The sequence below is a fragment of the Podarcis pityusensis genome, assembly GCF_964106645.2.
Source record: "Podarcis pityusensis genome assembly, chromosome: 2".
In the NCBI taxonomy this organism is placed as follows: Eukaryota; Metazoa; Chordata; class Lepidosauria; order Squamata; family Lacertidae; genus Podarcis; species Podarcis pityusensis.
The window spans coordinates 110,458,668-110,481,678 of record NC_138029.1 but is presented as its reverse complement, the minus strand read 5'-3'; the positions used below and the strand labels follow the sequence as shown (position 1 = coordinate 110,481,678).

The window sequence follows — 23,011 nt, the reverse complement described above, 5'->3', positions numbered from 1 at the left end:
GGGACAATGGCAATAGAAACCCATGATCACTCCATTCACACATAAGAGAGCAGCATCATTTTATAGTAAAGATCTACGGTGGAACTGGCTTATAAGACACATCTCTGTCCTTTTATTTTTCAAGTGAGGAAATGATCTCAGGCTCCAATAGAAGTCTCTCCTATGAGTAAGAAGTAAAACCGAAGTGCTCTTATGCCACATGTAACTGTAAAAATATTGCAATATATTAGAACCTAAGCAGATCCTTCTGCATTGGGTAAAGGCCCACCTAGTCCAGCATCCTGTTTTCACAGTAGCCAAGCAGATGCCTGTAGGAAACCAGCAAGCAAGATTTCAGCCCAAGAGTCCTCTGCCCTCCTGTGCTTTCCAGAAACTAGTATTAAGAAGCATTATTGCCTAGGACCACGAGGGCAGAGCACAGGCATCAGTCTAATCCCTTTTTTCAAGATATCCAACTTGCTGGCTGTCACTGTTTCCAGTAGGATAGAAGTCCATAGATTAACTATGCTTCTGTTTATTCATCTTTTGGAGTCCTTAAAGGCTCATAAATGTATAATGGTCTAAGCTTTTGTCGGCTGCAGTCTGACAAAGGGGACACTTGGTTAGGAAATATGGTGCCACTATAAACCCATGAGTCTCTTTGTTGGTTTTGTGCACTTAATTTGAAATTTGTACCAAGGTTGTACCACTGTATCTCCATGTAAGCTTATGGAGGGACAGAATTAGAGGCGCTCTATAAATTATTATCCCACTCACCCACTCTCACACATAACCCCTGGCTGTAAGACTGGCAAGTTTACACAATTTGCTTATAATACCGGCCACCCTTGGTCTTCATATGCCCAATCCTGTGTGCAGAGCCTCCAGCCAAAAACAAAGAGCTGCTTTGAAAAAAGCCTCACCCCTTCCTTCCTTCCTTCCTTCCTTCCTTCCTTCCTTCCTTCCCCTTCCTGCCTTTGGTCTCCTCTCCATCTTTTCCTCTTTCTCCCTCCACCATCCAGCCATCCATGTCCCCATCTCCTCTCCCCTGGAACTCACCAGATTTCTCTGAGGGTCCCGGGAGGGGATGATCAGAGGTTGTAGGGAGGGATGCAGGAGACAGCTTGAGCAGGTCAGCTGCCCATCTTCGTCCGTCCATCCTGACCAGGTTTGGACGTTCAACTTCTTGAGGAGCACAGAAGCCAAAGCAAGTTGTAGTTTCCTGGGAGGAAGGACAAAGTCAAGGGAGTCTCAGAGCTCCTGCAGGGATTCTGCCCAAGACATTCTGCTGCCCCTGTAGAAGCCCCTATTGGGCACCCGCTTCCCAAGAGCCTCCACCCATTTTCAAACACCTTTGGCAATTCCTTCCGTCTGCCTGTCCCTTCTCCCTTACCAAGGCTGGCATGGTATGGGAAGTAGTGGCCTTGTGGCAGTTGCCCAAAGGGCCACAATAAATGTGATAATGTGTACCCCTTTAAATCCTTGAGTGTGCTTCTAATACAGAAGTTATGGTAGTTTGTGCTTTATGAAACTGATTATTTTGCAACTTGCCGCCCCTCAATAGGGGCAAAAATACAGCTAATAAGAGAATCACAAAGATACAGCTGAAAGGTAGAACATGAGTTGCTATATGATGCAAATGACTGCATGTAACACAGGTTCCCAACATGCACACCAACACAACGTAACAGAACGTGGTAGGCATCAGAACATATTCAGCAGAAATTGCCAGTGCTTGTTGTGCATGTGTATTATAATAAAATGAGGTAATGATGAATATCAGGAACGTGGAACTCCAAAGGGACTTTTTCAAGGGGGGGGGGTACATAACAAAAATTTAAATTCTTTTGGCAACAATAAACATTAAAACAAGGAACTGCTGAGCAAAAACAGAAACAGAAGCATGCACAGAAGTTCTTGCGGAAAGGGGGCGGGGCCTTCAAAGGTCTCACAATCGACCCAAAACAACACAGAGGTCTACCTGTCAATTGCGGTCCAGCGCTTGGACATCTCTGATGTAAATGATTGGTGGAAACTGAAATTCTTTGTTTGACATTACATATATAAATACCACTGCCTGGAACACCAGACAGGGTTGCAGTTTTGTGAAACGATCCAGCTGTAACCTATTGCTTTGCAATAAACACAACTCATATCTCCTCTCGTTTCTAAGTTTATTGGCGTATACTCAGGAGATAAGCCATTTTCTCGCTTACGACAGCCTGAGAGTAAATCCCGTGGAACATACGGACTGCTCTGAATACATGGGTGGCCCTTGCATGGAGAAGGAAGCCCCTTCCTTGCATCTTGGCCCCCTGGGAGACACGGTGGATCCACCCACTGCTTCCTCTGCCCTCACTGCCTCCTCCTCTGTCCTCCTGCCCTGCAAACACCCTCTGCTCAGGAGAGAGGGGCAGAAAGAGCCTTCAAACCCATCTGTTTCCTCCTCCTCCGCTGCCTTTTCTTGCAGCAGCCCAGTGAGAGGGGAAGGAGCCGCAGCTCCTGGTTCACTTCAGATACACACAAGGTTTACCGATGTTGTGAATGAACAAGACCTCTGCATTCCATGCAGTGGGAGTGGGGTGGCTTAAAAGTGGGGGAGAGACCTCCCCCTCCTGTCCTTTTGGGAAATAGGAGTCATTTCCATGAGTAAACAACTGAAATATACTCAGAGTCGCAAAGTGATTTCATGCTCTTTATTCAGCTCATAGTGGTGAGGAGGAATGAATGAAAGTCCCTTCAAGGTATCTGCTTTATATACATTATTTACACAATGGGCTGCACATGATTGGTGAATTCCGGAATTCTACTGTAAGCCAATCAGGTTGTGGATTCACTTCTATCTGGAGCATGATTGGGTAGTTCCTGCCAACCAATCATACTGCTGCATTGTTCTAGGACCAATCAGACTGCTGCATTCTGAATCCTATTGTTCTAGGACCAATCAGACTGCTGCCTTTTGGATCCTATTGTTCTAGGACCAATCAGACTGCTGCAGTTTGGATCCTATTCAACTCAGTACATAACACAACTTAGATGGCAAATTCTCAAGAGAAGCACTTCGGAGCACTGCTTGCTTGCTCACGCTATGTGTGTTTGCACCTCAAGGACAACATACATATTTACACCACGTGATTTCTTAAAGAGGGCATTTCTTTAAAATCGAAGGCAATTTCTACAAAAGACTTCAATGTGTGGTTGTTTTCGGTGTTTTTTATTTTGTTGGAAGCCACTCAGAGTGGCTGGGGAAACCCAGACAATGGGCAGAGTATTATTATTATTATTATTATTATTATTATTATTATTTTATTGCGAGCCTTGCCAGCAATACTCAAATCTCACCACTTTCCCGCCTCCTTCCCTGCAACTCCCTTTGCACCAGATCCGGACAGGAGGAAGCTTCTCTCTTTCCACAGTGGAAACCCCTCCCCCCTCCACCTTCAAGGCCCCATTAAGAAAAACAGCTCCCTTTCCTCCCTTCTCTTCTTCTCCCCGTCCCGGGGCTTCATCCTGGACCCCCCACCCCTTGCCAAGCCCCTTCCCTCCTTCCCTGCCGCTGGCTTTGCACTCACCCGAAATCCTGGCGATGGTGGCAGCGACCCTGGGCAGCCGGGCAGGAATGGGAGCCCCCGCCTGGGAGGCAGGATATCTCCGGGGGATAATTGTAAGGGGAAAGCCTGGGCTTCCAGTACAGGGAACAGATGCTCCTTGCTTTAAGGGTTAAAGCCAGAGAGTGCACGCTGCTAGAGGGGAGGGTGCTGCTGCTCGATACTGGCTTGGGAAAGGGGGCTCGGCTTAAGCAGAGCCCCCTTTCCTTGCTAGGCCGTATTGCTGCTATAAAAATGAATGTATTGCCAAGAATGTTGTTTTTGTTTCAATCATTGCAAATTTTGGACAAAATGGACTGTTTCAAGAAGTGGCAGAGAGATATTTCCAGATTTGTCTGGCAGGGCAAGAAGCCCAGAATAAAATTTAAAATACTAACTGATGCAAAAGAAAGAGGTGGATTTGCCCTGCCAGACCTTAAACTTTATTATGAATCAGCAGCATTTTGCTGGCTGAAAGAATGGCTGCTTCTTGAGACCACAGACATTTTGGAATTAGAAGGTTTCAATAATGTATTTGGGTGGCATGCATATTTGTGGTATAACAAGGTCAAAGCACATAAAGCATTTAAAAACCATATTGTCAGGAAAGCATTGTTCATTGTCTGGATAAGATATAAAGATTTGCTTGAAAATAAAACCCCAAGGTGGCTATCACCGATGGAAGCGAAGGCTCAGAAAAAGCTCAATATGGAGGCCAAATGGCCGAAATATTGGGAGATTTTGGAACAAGAAGGAGATAAATTGAAATTGCAGAGTTTTGAGAAACTAAAAGATAAAGTGCGAGATTGGCTCTATTATTATCAAATAAGGGAGGCTTATAATCTGGACAAGAAAATTGGCTTCCAGGTAGAAAAATCAAAATTGGAAACAGAACTGTTAGATCCCAAAACTAAGATATTATCAAGAATGTATAACTTGCTGTTGAAATGGAATACTCAGGATGAAACGGTGAAATCTGCTATGATAAAATGGGCACAAGATGTCGGACATAACATTATGTTGGCTGACTGGGAACAGTTATGGACCACAGGTATGAAATTTATGGCATGTAATGCCTTAAGAGAGAATATTATGAAAATGATATATATAAATATAAATTTGAGAAATGCATAATCTAAATTATAACTATGGATGATTTACGGAACAGCTGAGGGAAGTCCTAAAAAAGAAATAAGTTGTGAAAAACGATGTGAAATTAATATGTCAAGCTTGCAAAAATCTACCATTTGCCTGATAATAAATGTTGGAAATGTAAAGAAAATGAAGGTACATTCTTTCACCCTGGTGGACGTGCCCAAAGATCAAGGCTTTCTGGGAGATGATATATAATGAAATGAAAAAGGTATTTAAATATACCTTCCTGAAGAAACCAGAGGCCTTTCTCTTGTGCATGGTCCGCCAATTGGTGTTAAAGAAGGATAGAACTTTTTTATGTATGCTACAACAGCAGCAAGAATACTCATTGCAAAGTATTGGAAGACACAAGATCTACCCACCCTGGAAGAATGGCAGATGAAAGTTATGGACTATATGGAATTGGCGGAAATGACCGGCAGAATCCGAGACCAGGGAGAAGAGTTGGTGGAAGAAGATTGGAAGAAATTTAAAGACTATCTACATAAACACTGCAAAATTAATGAATGTTAGAATGATGTTGGCATGAAGTTAAGTGGTTCTAGCAGCAATGTTATAAAGGAGTATGTAAAAATGGATTGCTATCAGATGAGAATGTAAATATATAATACATTCAGGTAGAGGAATAAGATAAAAACAAGGAGGGAAAAGATTTGCTGATTTAACTAACTGAACTGGAATACAAAAAAGGGAGGTGTGAGGAGATCAGGGAAACAAGTAAACGAAAGATAATACGAAAAGATTGATTTGATTTTAATTGTTTTTTGCTTTTCTGTATTTTGTAATTTTTTCTTTTCTCTCTCTCTTTTTTTCTTATTTTGCAACTTTTTTGTAATCTTTCTTGAAACTTTAATAAATATCTTTTAAAAAAAAGAAGACTCCCTGGAAAAGACTCTGATGTTGGGAAAGATGGAGAGCACAAGGAGAAGGACGACAGAGGACGAGATGGTTGGACAGTGTTCTCGAAGCTACAAACATGAGTTTGATCAAACTGCGGGAGGCAGTGGAAGACAGGAGTGCCTGGCATGCTCTGGTCCATGGGGTCACAAAGAGTCGGACACGACTAAACAACAACATACAAACATGTGCAATCTCTTAACAGGTAGAAAAAACAAAATAATAGAAAATAGAAAATTTATAAAGAAAGAAAAAAATAAAGAATTAACAAAGATAAGAAACCAAGAAATAATAGTAAGGAAAAAAGACAAAGTTATTTAAATAGTAAAACTACTCATCGACACAATCATTCCCATCCCGCTCATTCTACTGTTTGATATAACATTCTTTTTTACACGGGCTTACATTATATAATACCATTTCTTTCTGCTTTGTATACATTCCTTTGATATTTTTCTTTACAAATATCATTCAATTTCTGCTCATATGGAGTTATTTGTACAATAAAGTTTTACATAATTCTGAAATATTATCCATTCTCTAGTTGTTTTTGTTTCCATATTCCTCTAACTGATCTCGTCAGTTTTGCTAATTGTAGATATCATAACATGACTATCTGCCAATCTGTAATCTCTGGGAGCATTTCATTTTTCCAGCTCCTTGCTATAAGGGTTCTAGCTGCTGTTATACCATACATAAACAATGATATTAAAACTTTTTAAATTTATGATGGTAATATACCAAGTAGAAAAATCTTTGGGGATTTTTTTTTAAAGTAATTTTAAATAGTTTCTTAAACTCGTTATAAATATCATTCCAGTATTTGCCAATGGCTACACAGGTCCACCACGTATGATAGTATGACCCCTTCTTTTTTTTTTACATCTCCAACAGGTTGATGTTTTCCCTTTATACATTTTAGCAAGCTTTTTGGGGGTAAGATGCCATCTATATACCACTCCCTGCAAGGCCTTTCCCACCCAGCCCTACTATGTGAAATATGTATTCTGCAGTTGACCTTTGTAATGTGTTGTTTTGAAATCTTGAAGATAATAGTTTAGTTTTCTGTTACGTTGCTTTGACCGTATACTCTATATTTCACATTTTTCACATTGTTTTATTTATCGTATTTTTCGCTCTATAACACGCACCCAACTATAACACGCACGTAGTTTTTAGAGGAGGAAAACAAGGGAAAAAATATTCTAAACGAAACAGTGGATGTATGATTTTTGTGGTTCATTCTGTGGCCACAGACATGTGATCTGATGGTGAGTTTGGGGTAGCCCAATGCAAAAATCCTGAGGATCCATGTGGAGCTGTGCTTTGTAACCACGTTTTAAGTGGGGAGGGAAGGAAAGTGTTAAGTCGTGGGTTGACATAGCAGCCGGCACAGCGATTTCTTCAAGTAGCTCTTTATTATGGCAAGCTGGAATAGAACTGACTGCGAACAGCTCAGCCGGCCTGTATTTATAGGCAGCCGGCTGTCAACATTGTAACCACAACAGCCCAGAGTTCCCGCCTAAAATAACTGGCGCGGACCTGAGTGAAAACTATCTACAGACCTGAGTGAAAACTATATACAGTATCCCCCTGTTGGCCCAGGGTGAAACTACACTACATAACACCCCTCCCCACCGAGATAAGGCGTTAGTTACAATCGTAATGGTTTCCTTATATACAGCACTACGCGTAATGGTTCAATTAGGCACAAAAGCATATCGGTTACATTTCCCATACTTAGACCAACAGTGATACCTGTCCAACAACATAGTCCTTTAAATGAGTTGGGCGCTTGGAAACTCTGCCAGACCGCCGGGGGCTGGTAGCCAAGTCCGGAGGGCCACACAGTTCTCGCTGAGGCTGTGGTGCGACCCTAGGTGGCGTTGGAACCAACTCCCCTGGATCCGCTGCTGTGAGTGGAGCCTTCGCAAGTGGAGTGGTCTGAGTCTGTTCTGAAACGGCTTGGTTCGGCTCCACGCTGGCAGTTTGCGAGGGAGGTGTGGGTGGGGCCTCGCCATCTGTACGTGTCTCTTCTGGAGCCGCAAACGCAGTTGGGGGCACCTCGGTAGTGTCCAAGTCCCCAACCCTGCGCCTAAGCTGGTCTATGTGCCGTCGCCACAAGCGTCCGTCTTCGAGTGCCACCTGGTACGAGCGAGGTCCAGTGACTCCCACTACTGTGGCCGGCACCCAAGGGATGTCCCCCACATAGTTCCGGGCAAAGACCTGGTTTCCTGGGACAAATGACCGTGGTGCGTTGGCACAGCCTGGGGGTTCAGCCACGGCAAAGTCTGGGTGTAGCCGGTCGAGCGGTGACCTGAGGCGGCGGCCCATAAGCAGTTCAGCAGGACTCCTCCCTGTGGCCGCATGAGGGGTGATGTGTTGCACGAACAAGTATTCGGCGACCCGCTCATGCCAGTCTCCCCGGTCCAGGCGCGCCAGTGCCTCTTTTGTCGAGCGCACCATTCTTTCCGCTTGCCCGTTGCTGGATGGATGAAAAGGTGCCGTTAGGGCATGGCGGATGCCCAGTCCCAAAAGATACCGCTCAAACGTGCCTGACGTGAACTGCGGTCCGTTGTCAGAGACAAGGACATCAGGACACCCATGCGTTGCAAACAGGCCTCGCAGCACCCGGATGACAGCTTCGGTAGTGGTGGAGGGCATCAGGGCGACCTCCAGCCATTTGGAATAGGCGTCCACCACTACCATAAAGGTCCGGCCGTGAAAGGGGCCAGCCAGATCGATGTGCACCCTCGACCAGGGTGTCTTTGGCGTCTCCCAGGTGTGTCCCTTAGCTGCCGGTGGTGCAGGCCTCGACTCCTGGCACGCTTGACAGGCGGACACCCAGGCAGTGATGGCATCGTCCATATTAGGCCACCAGACGTAACACCGAGCCAACGCCTTCATTTTGACAATTCCCGGGTGGCCAACGTGCAGAGCCTCCAGGACGCGCTGACGGAGTCCCTGGGGAATCACGACGCGGTCTCCCCACAGCAGACAGCCGCGATGAGCTGAGAGTTCATGTTGTCTGGTTGCGAAGGGCTGGAACTCCGATGCAAAGGGCCCTTGTGGCCACCCCCTCCACACCCAGTTGAGCACCCGGCTGATGGTGCGATCCTGGGCAGATGCGGAGGCCACAGTGGCAGCCGATACAGGCGCTGCCGGAAGATCCTCAATCAGAAGGAGCGATGAAGCTGGAGCCGGGTCTTCCACAAATGCTGGAAGAGGGCAACGGCTGAGGGCGTCGGCATGGCCCATCGATTTCCCCGGGCGATGGATGAGCCGGTAGTGGTAGGCAGCCAGGAAAACAGTCCATCGCAGCATGCGTGGTGAGAGGACCGGTGGAGTTGGACGATCACCGGCGAGGAGGCCCAGGAGTGGCTTGTGGTCAGTGATGAGGTCAAAAGTCCTGCCATAGAGGTATTCATGGAACCTCTTCACTCCAGCCACAAGTGCCAATGCCTCCTTGTCGAGCTGGCTGTAATTCCGTTCCGTCGGAGATAGTGTCCTGGAAAAGTAGGCGAGCGGTGCTTCTCTTCCATCTGGAAAACGGTGACTAAGGACAGCACCGATGCCAAAAGGTGAGGCGTCGCAGGCAAGGACCAGCGGCCTGGATTCACTGTACTGTACCAGCACACTGTCTGAAGAAAGGAGAGCCTTGACCGCGTTGAAGGCCGCCGTCTCCCGATGACCCCAGGCCCAAGGCGTCTTAGTGCTAAGGAGTCGGTGAAGAGGCTCAGCCACTGTGGCTTTGTGGGGCAGGAACATGTTATAAAAGTTCAGCAGCCCCAGGAATGCCTGCAACTCCGTTTTGTTCTTTGGAGTGGGGGCCTGCTGGATAGCGCGGATCTTGGATGTGGTTGGATGAAGACCGGAGGCATCGATAAGATAGCCCAGGAACTCTACCTGTGGAACGGCGATCTGGCACTTCTCCCTCTTTACCTTGAGCCCGGCCTCCTGGAACCTGGTCAGCACGGCACGGAGGCGCTCGAACAGCTGCTGGTGTGAGTCTGCAGACACCAAGACGTCATCAAAATATGGTACCACGCCTGGAAGCCCTTGCAGGAGACGCTCCATAAGGCTTTGGAAGATGCCAGGAGCCACACTCACCCCGAACTGCAACCGGCGGCAACGGAATGCCCCCCGGTGGGTGACGATCGTCTGGGCTTCAGCAGTGGCATCATCGACTGGCAGTTGTTGATAGGCTTGGGCAAGGTCCAGCTTAGCGAAGACCTTATCCTCACCCAGGGAATGCAGCAGGTGTTGGACAACAGGAACCGGATAAGCGTGCTGCTGAAGTGCCTTGTTGATCGTGCACTTGTAGTCAGCGCAGATTCTCACCGACCCATCTGGCTTGACAGGCGTGACGATGGGGGTTTCCCACTTTGCGTGGTCAACCGGCTCCAAAACTCCTTGGGCGATCAGTTTGTCCAGTTGTTCGTCCACCTTAGCCTTGAGAGCAAAGGGAACCCGGCGTGGCTTTAGCTTGATGGGGGCGACTTGTGGATCAAGGCTAAAGGAGATGGGCGTACCTGTATATTGGCCCAAGGTGCCGTCAAAAACCTCGGCAAAGTCTTTGACCAGACCCTCAGTCTCTGCGTTAGAGATGCAGTTGATGCCGGTGACTTCCAGGCCGAGGGCATCAAACCAGTCTAGCCCTAGGAGGCTTGGCCGCTGACCTTCGACCACCACCAACCGGAGCAGGCCCGAAAAATCCTTGAAGGCGATCCGGAACCGGCCAACGCCTACCACGGGAATGTCGTTTCCCTGGTAGTCTCTCAGGTGTACGCGGTGAGAGTCGAGTTGCCTTTTGGACACTCTGGGTACCAGTCTTTTGATGGTGCTCCATGACACGATGGACAGGGCAGACCCGGTGTCGATCTCCATGTCACATGGAGCTCCTTCAATGAGCACCGTGACATTCAGCTTGCGTCGCGTAGGCGAGTCGGTTTGGCCAATCGTGGTTCCAGACGGGCAGCGGCAGTTGGTGAGAGCGAAACAACTTTCCTTGGCAGACTGGAGTGAAGACTTGGACTTGCGAGTCGATGAAGGGGGGGTGTCAGACGGAGCCGATCGGCAGACCTTAGCGATGTGGCCCCTTCTGGAACACTTCCTACAGATGGCGTCTCTGAATCGACACTTGGCACGGGAATGGTTGCCTCCGCAGCCAGCACATTCCGGTTGGCCCTTGGACTTCTGTTGGAACTTCCTGCGCTCCCGCTTTGTCTGGTGCACGTCATCGTCTTCACTGGAGGATGCCTCCTCACTGCTGGCCTCTTCATGATGCACCGGAACTGGCTCCCTAGCAAGACGCGGGCTGCTGGACTTGCGGATCTCCTGGGCGGAGCGTTCAGCAGCTTCTGAGGCCACAGCCTCCTCAATGGCTTTCTGTAGCGTGAGGTCTGGCTTGGCTAGGAGACGCCGTTGCAGATGGATGTCCCGGACCCCGCAGACGATTCGATCCATCAGGGCATCGTCTAAATCTCGGAACTCACAGTGCATTGCAGCCTGTCGCAGGGCGGTGGTGTAGTTGTTGATTGACTCCCCCTCTGCCTGGTTCCGGTGGTAGAACGCATGGCGGGCAGCAATCTTGGACGGCTTTGGTGCGTAGTGGTTGCGGAGCTTCTCTTGGATCGTGTCCCATGGTGTTGCCTGGACTGCTTCTGGCGCAACCAACGCTCGGGCCGTCTCAAACACCTCAGGCCCACAGAGGCTGAGGAATAGGCCCCGCTTCCGATCCTTTGATACTGCTGTCAGCTCGTTGGCTTGGAGGTAGCAGTCGAACCGAGCGAGGTAGGAGTCCCATGATTCAGAGGCTGGCGCAAACGGCGGTAGAGGCACAAGTGAAGCCATGATTCCGATGCCGGCGTGAAGGGCGATGGATGGAACACAGTGCTCTAGCCAGAACAGTCAGCTCTGAATTGGTTCTGCCCAGTGATTTCGCTCAGTGATTTCGCTCTGTGATTCAGCTCAGTGATTCAGCTCAGTTCAGAGGCTGGCCGCATCTGGCTGTGCTCTGATGTCCATCTATCCCATCCTCGTCGCCAGTGTTAAGTCGTGGGTTGACATAGCAGCCGGCACAGCGATTTCTTCAAGTAGCTCTTTATTATGGCAAGCTGGAATAGAACTGACTGCGAACAGCTCAGCCAGCCTGTATTTATAGGCAGCCGGCTGTCAACATTGTAACCACAACAGCCCAGAGTTCCCGCCTAAAATAACTGGCGCGGACCTGAGTGAAAACTATCTACAGACCTGAGTGAAAACTATATACAGTATCCCCCTGTTGGCCCAGGGTGAAACTACACTACATAACAGAAAGCACTCAAGGGACAAGGAGCACGCGTGGAGTGTGTGGAGAAGGATGCTGCTAATCATGCAAAGAGGGGGAGAAGGGGAGAAGGCCCCTCTCCTCTCCCTCTTTGCTCCTTTAAAGCAAGCAGGCTCTGCTTTTCTCCCTCCTCCCCGGCTCTTCCCCCCGGCTTAGCGAGCTGAAAATCTTTCCTGGTATTTAGCGAGCTGAGTGTTGAGGAGAGAGGGACAGAGAGCCTGCTTGCTTTAAAGGAGCCAACCGGACACTCGTGTAAGCGGCTCCTCTCCTCTCCCGCTTTGCTCCTTTAAAGAAACAGCCTCTCTGTCCCTCTCTCCTCCCCTCTCAGCGGCTCTTCTCCCGCTTTGCTGTTTCAAAGCGAGCCACGGAGGAGGGAAGCATTTGCTCCGTAACACGCACAGACATTTCCCCTTACTTTCTAGGAGGGAAAAAATGTGTGTTATGGAGCGAAAACTACGGTATGTTTTATTGATTTAGTATGCTGTAAATCGCTTTGAGGTTTTTCTTAAAATTATAAAGTGGTATAGAAATTAAATAAAAGAAGTATAGAGCAGGGATATCCAACATGGGGTTGCTCAGATGTTGGGCAACAACTCCCATAAGCCTCAGCCCAGATGGTCAAGGTTGATGAGAGGTGTAGTTCAAAAGCTCAAGGGGGGGAAATCTCACCCGTATACAATCCCGTATACAAATAGCCAATTCAATTTCCTAGCTGCCAGCCTTTATGTGGCCAAAATGGAACCCTTCTTCCAAGGAAGAGAGGGAGGTACCAGTAACCTTGAGGCAGCTCCATTGGTTACGTATATCCCATAAATTTTTAGGTGAGGGGGAAAGATAGCCAAAGCCACGCAATGAGAACTGCACATGCTCAGTGGATACAGAAAACTGGCTGTGGGGGTGGGGCGCTGGTGGACAGCAGGAATGGAAAACTGGAGAGGGATGGATAGCAGTGGAGTGTGCTGGAAAAGGGAAATGTTTTGGATCAGAAGCACTCAGTGCCTCAGCATTTTCATCCATGTCTTTACTGGACAGGCTGCTCTGGTGCACTGGAGACAGAGAGAGTACCTTGCCTTCAACTTCTTCTCAATGCCAGCATCCACCTCCCATCATCCACAGCCATAAATGACGATTGCTGAGCCTGATGGGGGTTGTAATTCAGAAACATCTGGAGGGCCAGATCTCTAGCTAGCGATTGACCTGTGGGAATGTTTAGAAAGGCAGGAGAGGATATATTATTTGATGATATCCATACTAACTTGCGTTAACAACTTGCTGTAAGCTTGTTGCAGGTTCATCTGAGCCTCACTATTTAAGATTCCTGATAAGATCCCTTGTTATCCCTCTTTAAAAGTGTAGACACGACAATCTTATTAAAATCAATATACAGGTAGTTTATTCATTTTCATTCAGTTCACAATTAGATTCCTGAAGGCAGGCTTAAGTTACAAAAGTATATCTATATCTATACATAAACTATAATCTAAGGGAGTTAGTCCCAAGTGATTGCGACTCAGCAGTCACTTTTCCTATGTTACAGGAAAAATCCGAGGGCTCCCTTGGACAAAACAAAGACACCAACCAGGATAACTTGGAGCAAAACAGCAGCCTGTAGGCTTGGCCTTTATTGAACTGTTGCAACAGGGTATTCCCCTCACTTGCAGGAGAGAGGAAAGACCCAGAAGAATAGTGTGCAAGGTCTTATAAAAACTTTTGAAATTCCCCTCCTCTAGGTCTAGCCCACCCCCAGAAACATCATGCATACATTACAGAAAGGAGAGGCTGAGGGAGGAGTTGGTGGTAACCTGAGTGTCTTGTCACCTGGCTGGTTCCTCCTTTCCCCCTCCCCTTCCAGGAACTTCTAGGAGACAAAGGGGAGTTTGCAGTTTCCTGCCCCCTGAGGGAAGATCTGATCAGTGTCCTTTGTTTCAGTCCATGCTGAATCCACTCCCATATGCAAGTTCTTTGTGGTCTTGATTGTCTTCTGTCTGGGATCATCAGGGTTGGCATGGGCAGGGCTCCTGTGTATGTGCTGAGACAGTGAAGGGATTATGGCTGACCAGGACTAAGTCACCCCCCTTTGTTAGTTCTTGTCATATGGAGTAAAATAAAAATGGAACAGTGCAAATCCAATGTATGGTTGATTTTCTATGAATTCATAACAGAAATGTGGCGTGTGTGTGTGTGTGTGTGTGTGTGAAGTTTATACAAACAGAATGATTGGGGTGGGGGTGTTCCTGCTACACCTAACAGATAGAAAAAAACAAAATGGAGAAGAAAGAATGAAGCACACGAGCATTGTGCTCCTCCACCCAGAATAGGCCACACCTATTTCAAGTCACATGTAGAGGAAGCGCTTGTCCCAGCTCAGGAGGAAAGAGGAAGTTTTCTCTTTTTTTTTTATAATAATTTTTAATGATTTTCAAAACAGACAACAAACAAAACAAAAGAGAACAAACACACCTCAAAAGACAAATACATACAAATAAAATTTGACTTCCCCATACCTCCCTTTCACTGCATCCTTATTTTGCCATTTTTTAGCAACCCTTCTGTCAGGGAACTGCCATCGGAAGGAAGGGAAGTGAAAGGGCTCACACAGGTTGGGAGAGACTCAGCAGCTGAAGAGGGAACCAGTAGGGGGAGAGGAGCTGGGCTGAGGGAAAGGGAGCTGGAGGGATGGCTCAGAGACACTTCCAGCGAAAACAGTGGGGAGGTTTCAGGACCTCCTGTAGGGACACCCACTCCTCGCCGGAAACTGTCACGCAGAGAGTCCAGAAGACGTGTTTCCGTTAAGGAGCTTTTATGTTGGAAGCGATTCCGAAAGCAACCACTGTCGGAATCTGCCAGCGACTGACGGAGCCATGTTTAAGGGGCTCCGTTACAGACAGAGGTTTGCAAACTTGACCAAACTCTGAGGGACTAGGATTTTACACACAAGCAGCTCATCGTCCCATCACAGCATTCCGACAGTCTTCGTGAGCAGCTTGTGCAGGAGAAGGCATCATGAGCAACCCAGCCGGAACCGGAGAAGCAGGAGCTGGAGCGGGTCCAAGCCTGGAAGAAAGGTACCGGGTGTTGGAGGTCCAGCTAGCGCTGCAGACGGCGAGGCTTGAGGAGAGGAGGGCTCAGGATGCAGACAAAAAGGGGAAAGACACCCAGCTCGTCAGAAAGGTACCAGGATTGGTGCAGAAGTTTGGGGGGGAGCCCAAAGACTATCATGGCTTTCGGACAGAGATGCAATATGCCCTCAATCTGCAATTTGATGAATTCCCTGACGAGGAATCAAGAGTGGCTTTCGTGATTGGGCATCTTGAAAAGGGGGCGAGAGACTGGGTTAGACCCCTGATGGCAGCGAATAGTGACGTCCTAAAGGACACGATGAAGTTCTTTCGCGCCATGGATCTGATGTTTTCCAGCGATATTGAACAGGGAGTGGTCCGCAGACAGTTAATGGCTTGCAAACAGGGGAGCCGATCTGTCCGTGAGTACTGGACTGAATTCACCATGTTGATCCATAAATTGGGGTGGGATCTATCGGCGGAACCCATTCAAATGCTTTTTGAAGAAGGGCTTTCTTCGGCTGTGAAAGACGAACTTTCCCGGGCGCCCAGGGCGGAGTCTATGGACCAGCTGACCAAATCAGCGCTGACCATAGGAGCGCGCCAGGAGGCGAGAGCATTGGAGAGGCGGGAAGGGAAGGGGGAACGTTGGAAGGAGTTCCGCATTCCAGACATTCCAGAGCCAACTTTCCCGCCGGCAGAGCCGATGGAAATCGGAACAGCGCGCGCGCGCGCAGTTTCAAAGCCCAGTGAGGGGGGAAAGAAGGAGGGAAAAGGCGCCCGGAAATGCTATCTCTGCCAACAGCCAGGTCACTTTGCCAGAGTCTGCCCCCAGAGGAAGGAATGGCAAGGGATGGTAGGAGCTGTGGAGGGAAGAGAGGAAGAAATACCGAAGCAAGTAAAAGCCAACGCCTGGCTGCCACCGTCGGGGCACAGCAGTCAGGCCAAAGAGCAGTGAAAGTGCCCACGCCAGAACCTCCTAAACCCGCCCTAGTGATAGAAGTGGCGCTAGAGCTGCCAAACGGACACCCTCTAAAGATAAAGGCGCTGTTGGACTCAGGCAGCTCCTGCAATTTCATGAGCAAAGAGTTTGCAGCTGAACACCAGATACAGACGATCCCTTTAAGCAACCCCCTGCAGGTGACCACGATCGATGGCAGGGAGCTGTTGGGAGGAGAAGTCAGCTTGCAGACCGTCCCAATGATAATGAAGGTGGCAAGGCACACCGAACTGATAGCGTTTAATGTGGCCACCTTGGGAGGAGCTCCCATTATATTGGGGATGAGCTGGCTAGCGTTACATGATCCGCTGGTGGGCTGGCATCAGAGAGTGGTTTCTTTTGGTTCAGCACATTGCTTAGAACACTGCAAAGAGGGAAAGGGTTTGGCAGGGGCCCAAGCCACCCTAGCAGGGACTGAAGTAACGGAGAACGTGAAGGTACCACGACAATACGCAGATCTCCGCGACGTCTTCAGCGAAAGGGAAGCTGACCAATTACCCCCGCATAGACCCTTTGACTGTCAAATCAATTTACTCCCTGGGGCACAGCTCCCTGTAGGCAAGCTGTACGCCATGTCAGACAGAGAGATGCAGGAGCTAAGAGAGTTCATTGACAAGAACCTGAAGAGAGGGTTCATCAGAGAGTCCAGGGCGGTGGGGGGCAGCCCAGTGTTTTTTGTGGATAAAAAAAAACACGAACAAGCCGAGGCTTGTGTGTGACTTCAGGGCCTTAAATGCAGTGTCAGAACCAGTGGCTTTCCCTATGCCCAGGATTGACGACATTTTGACAAGGGTCAGGAAGGGAAAGATTTTTACTAAACTGGACCTAAGGGGGGCGTACAACCTGATACGAATAAGGAAGGGGGATGAATGGAAAACCACCATGTTCACCCCTTTGGGGGCATTTGAATATTTAGTTATGCCCTTCGGCCTACAAGGAGGCTCCGCGTGCTTTCAATCGTTTATGAACCACGTCCTGGGGCCTTTGCTTTACAAGAATTGTGTGGCCTTCTTAGACGACGTGTTGGTGTATTCTGAGAATGAGGAGCAGCATGTGAGAGACGTCAGAGAAGTGTTGAGCAGGCTGCAAGCCAACCAGCTGTGGGTGAAACTGGAGAAGTGTCAGTTTCATACCAAGGAGGTGGAATTCCTGGGGTATCGCCTGTCAGACAAGGGATTGGCCATGGATCTCGGCAAGGTCCAGGCGGTGCTGGAATGGAAAACACCCAAAACAAGGAAGGATGTGCAGAGGTTCCTAGGATTTGGGAACTTCTATCGTAAGTTCATCCGAAACTTTGCCCACCTGACGGCGCCCATTACGGACTGTCTCAGCAGTAAGAAGAAGTTAGTTTGGACTGAGGAGGCGGAGCGAGCATTTGAGGAACTAAAAAGGGCCTTCGCCTCGGAACAACAACTCCTGCATGTGGATTTACAAAAACCGATGAGAGTGGAAACTGACGCATCAGACAGAGCGATTGGGGCGGTGCTTCTGCAGCCAGGGAAGGAGGAGTCAGAGTGGAGACCGTGTGCCTTTTTTTCGCGAAAGCTGAACAAATCCGAGAGGAACTACACGGTGTATGACCGAGAACTACTAGCCATTCATGAGGCGTTCCGGAGATGGAGGCACCTGCTAATTGGCGCACAACATAAGGTGCAAGTGTGCACTGACCACAAGAACCTAGAGTATTGGAGGACGGCACGAGTGCTCAACCAACGGCAAGTGAGATGGGCCCAGGAGTTCTCCAAATTTAACTTTGAGATTTGTTACGTGCCAGGCCCAGAGAACATTAGGGCGGACGCTCTCTCACGCAAACCTGAATATTTGGAGGAGGAGGGAGCACCCGAAGAGAGACATGTCATTCCAGAGGACCGCTGGGTGTGTGGGGCGGCATTGGTGGGACAAAGAGAACTGGTAGAGGAAACAGAGAATGATGAATACGCCCAGAATAAGCTCAGAGGTCTTAGGGGTGAGGGAGAGGAACCAGGGGGTTTCGAGGAAAGAAATGGAGCTTTGTATTACAAAGGGGCACTGTATATCCCTGAAGGAGACTTAAGGGGGAGGGTACTCAAGCAGTTGCACGACAGCCCCACGGCGGGGCATTTTGGACAACACAAAACCATGTGGTTGGTCACCAGGGAATTTTGGTGGCCTCAGGTGAGGGAAGATGTACGGGAGTATGTAAGAGGGTGTGAGCAATGCCAGCGAGCCAAAGGGGAGAGGCGGGCACCGGCGGGGCTATTAGAACCCTTACCAACCCCAGAACGACCTTGGGAGGCAGTGTCGATAGATTTTATGACTGATCTGCCGAAGTCCAAGGGGAAAACAGCCATCATGGTGGTGGTAGACCTACTAACAAAGATGTGCCACTTTGTAGCCTGCTCGCATGCAGTCACGGCGGAAGAGACAGCGAAGTTATTTGTAGAACACATTTTTAGGTTGCACGGGGTGCCATTGAGGGTGGTCTCAGACCGAGGAAAACAATTTACTTCCAGGTTCTGGAGGAAGCTCATGAGCTTACTGCAGGTGGAGGTCAACTTTTCGACTGCCCGGCACCCTGAAACCAACGGGCAGGCGGAAAGAGCAAACGGGGTCCTCCAGCAATACCTGAGGTGTTATGTCAATGACAGAGAGAATGACTGGGTAGAAAAGTTGGCGCTGGCGGAATTTGCCTACAACAATGCCGAGAATGTGTCCACAGGGATGAGCCCCTTCTTGGCTAATTATGGGTGTCATCCCAGGGCTTTCCCAGGGGAAGAAGGGGAGAGATGGGGTGTCCCGGCAGCCGAGCATTTTGTAGAAGAAATGGAAGCAATCCATCGTCAGCTCCAACTCAACTTAGAAAGGGCGAAGGAAGAATACAAGAGGCAGGCAGACAAGAACCGAAGGGAAGGTGAAACCATAAGGGTGGGAGATAGGGTGTGGCTGTCAACCCAAGGGTTGCCGTTCAAAGGAGGTTGTAAGAAATTAAGACCCAGGAGATTGGGTCCCTTTGAGGTCATTCAACAGGTCAACCCAGTGGCTTTCAGGCTCCGGTTACCCAACCACATGAAACTGCACCCAGTATTTCACAGGTCGTTACTGTCACCGTATGAGGGGGGACGAGAAGGGATGGCCACTCGGGGACCGGTCATAGAAGAAAGGGAATGCAGCAGCCATGTGGCAGAAATCCTCGACGCCAGATGGAAGGGGGATCAGGTGGAGTATTTGGTAGCGTGGGAAGGAGAACCGGAGTCAGAAAACACTTGGGTAATGGCAGAAGATATCAATGACGAGGTATTGATAGAAACGTTCCATCAAAGGTTCCCAAGGAAACCTCAGCCTGTGGAGAGGTTCCGGAGGGAATACTTTGGGACCACCGATGAGGAGGAGGAGTTGGAAGGATTCTCGGAATCGGAAGGGGAAGGGGAGATGGACTCTGAGGAGGAGGAGTACTTCGAGACCAGGAACCGCAACAGGTGGAGAGAAGTGTTCGGGACATCGGAAGATGAAGGAAGTTCATTCCGGGGTTTTGCCTCCTCACCGCCCGTAGAGGAGGGGGCGAGAGGGGATGAAGGGGGCCCTGGAGGGGAGGTGGATGTCAGGGAACTGCCATCGGAAGGAAGGGAAGTGAAAGGGCTCACACAGGTTGGGAGAGACTCAGCAGCTGAAGAGGGAACCAGTAGGGGGAGAGGAGCTGGGCTGAGGGAAAGGGAGCTGGAGGGATGGCTCAGAGACACTTCCAGCGAAAACAGTGGGGAGGTTTCAGGACCTCCTGTAGGGACACCCACTCCTCGCCGGAAACTGTCACGCAGAGAGTCCAGAAGACGTGTTTCCGTTAAGGAGCTTTTATGTTGGAAGCGATTCCGAAAGCAACCACTGTCGGAATCTGCCAGCGACTGACGGAGCCATGTTTAAGGGGCTCCGTTACAGACAGAGGTTTGCAAACTTGACCAAACTCTGAGGGACTAGGATTTTACACACAAGCAGCTCATCGTCCCATCACACCTTCAATCAATTTTTCTAATTAACTCTCTTTAGATTTTCTTAACATTATCATTTACAGCTGTAGTTCTCTGTTTCTTACCCCTTAACATCTTATCAATCCACAATTTTACAACAATTTTTAAGATATACTTTAAATTTTTCCCAATCCTCCTCCACTGTCTCTTTCCTCTGGTCGCGGATTCTGCCGGTCATCTCTGCCAGTCCCATAAATTCAGTCACCTTCGTCTGCCATTCTTCCAGAGTAGGTAGTTCTTGCATCTTCCAATACTTTGCCAACAGGATTCTTGCTGCTGTAGTTGCATACATAAAGAATGTCCTATCCTTCTTTGGTACCAATTGGCCGACCATGCCCAAGAGAAAAGCCTCCGGTTTCTTTGCAAATGTCCACTTAAGGACTTTCTTAATTTCATTATAGATCATTTCCCAGTAGGCCTTAATCTTTGGGCAGGTCCACCAAAGGTGATAGAAAGTTCCTTCAGATTCCTTACATTTTCAGCAATTATTATTGGGCAAATGATAGATCTTTGCAAGCTTGACTGGGGTCATGTACCACCTGTAGATCATTTTCATTATGTTCTCTTTCAAGGCACTACATGCCGTAAACTTAATACCGGTGGTCCATAACTGTTCCCAGTCAGCGAACATAATGTCATGACCGATGTCCTGTGCCCATTTAATCATAGCTGATTTCACCGTTTCATCCTGTGTGTTCCATTTCAGCAGCAAATTATACATTCTGGACAGATTCTTAGTATTGGGTTCTAACAATTCTGTTTCTAACTTTGACCTCTCCTTCTGAAAACCTAGTTTCCTGTCTTGCTTAAATGTCTCATTTATCTGATGGTAATGTAGCCAATCTCGAACTTTATGCTTTAGCTTCTCGTAACTCTGAAGTTTTAACTTTTCACCATCTTGTTCTAAAATTTCACAATATTTTGGCCAATTAGAGTCCATATTAAGTTTTTTCACTGCCTTAGCTTCCATTGGTGACAACCACCTGGGGGTTTTACTTTCCAGCAAATCTTTGTATCGGTTCCAAACATTATACAATGCTTTCCTAACAATATGGTTTTTAAAACCTTTATACACCTTTGCCTTGTCATACCATAAATATGCGTGCCAGCCAAAATTATTGTCGTACCCTTCCAGATCCAAAAGAGGAAGTTTTCTCCTGGGTGGCACAAAGCATCCCCTAGCATGTCCACTCTAGGAATGTTGTACTTCACTGCTACGAATTTCATATCCCACAGACCCACGCTCCTCCTGCCCACTGACCAGAAAAGTCATGTCCCCCACAAAAAAAGCCCACCCTGAGATTCCTCCTTCTTTCGCTCTCCAATTTTATAAATTGCTTAATAAAAAATTGTGGTGTTGCCCTCGTTGTGAATAAGTGAGTTTCATAGACACAGAATGAAAGAGTTGGAAGGGACCAAGAGGATCTTCTAGCCGAACCCCCTGCAATGCAGGAATCTTTTGACAAGGTGGGGCTCGAACCCACAACCCCGAGAGTCTCATGCTCTACCAACTGAGTTATCCCAGGACTCGGATCAAATTCAGCTGGTAGGATTGCAATGAATCGGGAGCAAAGCTTTTGTATGAATATATTACCTCAAGTTATTCTGATGCTTCCAAATGCACTGGTACAAATAAATTTTAAGACTGAACAAGTGGTATTATTATTATTATTATTCCCCAGCCAATTTGGGCGGCTTCCAGCAAAATATAAAAACACAATAAGACAACAGACATTAAAAACTTCCCAATTCTGCTTATTTGACAGAAGCCGACAAATTTAGTTTAGATGCTCTATATCAACTCAATGACGGAACCAGGCAGAGGGCCTTCTTGGTAGTGGCACCCGCTCTGTGGAATGCTCTCCCGTCAGATGTCAAGGAAATAAGCATCTATCTGACTTTTATAAGACATCTGAAGGCATCCCTATATGGAGAAGCTTTTAATGTTTGTTTCATTGGTTTTTTAAAAATATTCTGTTGGGAGCTGCCCTAGTAGCTGTGGAAACCCAGCCAGATGAGCGAGTATAAATAATGTTATATTATTATTATTATAACGTATTATTATTATTATGACACCCAACTCTATCTGTTGATGGATGGCCATCCTGACTCGGCCCCAGACACACTGATCAGATTTTTGGAAGCTGTGGCTGGATGGTTACGCGGGAGCTGGTTGAAGTTAAATCCTTCGAAGACACAGGTCCTTTGACTGAGTTGGGACAATAGGGGATTGGGAGCGGCAACTCCAATCTCTTGCGAGGGCACAATTAGTGCCAGCACTGTTCGTTAAGAGTTTGGGTGTAATCTTCGACACCTTTCCATGGAGGTGCAGACTGCAGCTATAACGAAGGCGGCATTTTTTCATTTCCGCCAAGCTAAGCAGTTGACTCCTTACCTCTCTCGCCCTGACCTATCCACTGTGATCCACGCAACGGTCACCTCCAGACTGGATTTTGGTAACTTGCTCTACATGGGGCTGCCCTGGAGACTGACCCAGAAAGTCCAGCGGGTGCAGAATGCCGTGGCGAGACTCCTTACGGAGTCCTCCCTGTGGGATCACATTCACCCGGTACTATACCAGTTGCACTGTCTCCCGGTGGAGTACAGCATCAGATTTAAGGTGTTGGTTTTAACCTTTAAAGGCCTATACAGCCTAGGACACTCGTACCTACAGGACCACCTCTCCTGGTATGTCCCAAAGAGGACCTTACAGTCTTCAAACAAAAACGTCTTGGAGGTCCCGGGCCACAGAGAGGTTAGGCTGGCCTCAACCAGAACCAGGGCTTTTTCAGCTGTGGCTCCGATCTGGTGCAACGCTCTAGGCTAGGGCCCTGCGGTACTTGACATCTTTCCGCAGGGTCTGCTAGACAGAGCTGTTCCACCAGGCCTTTGGCCAAGGCACAGCCTGACCCCCTCCCTTGGCAATCCTCACAAAACTCTAGCCCAATGGTTGCCATTAATCTGATGTGAACTGATTTTATAATGAAATGATTTTAGAATGTTGTATC

At 48.2% G+C, this 23,011-nt stretch overlaps 1 protein-coding gene and 1 long non-coding RNA gene across 2 annotated transcripts in view; one reads left to right on the top strand and one right to left on the bottom strand.

The window, feature by feature from the left end:
• The window catches only part of LOC308471788 (uncharacterized protein), a gene marked incomplete at its 3' end in the record, with an annotated part of 143,068 nt that overhangs the window by 56,243 nt on the left and 63,814 nt on the right, over window positions 1-23,011 (bottom strand). The window contains exon 2 of the mRNA XM_080996065.1: window positions 1,039-1,201. Coding sequence (XP_080852191.1) covers window positions 1,039-1,138 — 100 coding nt within the window. The 5' untranslated portion in view covers window positions 1,139-1,201. The remainder of the gene's footprint in view (window positions 1-1,038; window positions 1,202-23,011) is intronic.
• LOC308470228 overlaps window positions 1-23,011 on the top strand; it is a 111,437-nt gene that overhangs the window by 58,888 nt on the left and 29,538 nt on the right. The gene's annotated exons all lie outside the window — the stretch shown is intronic.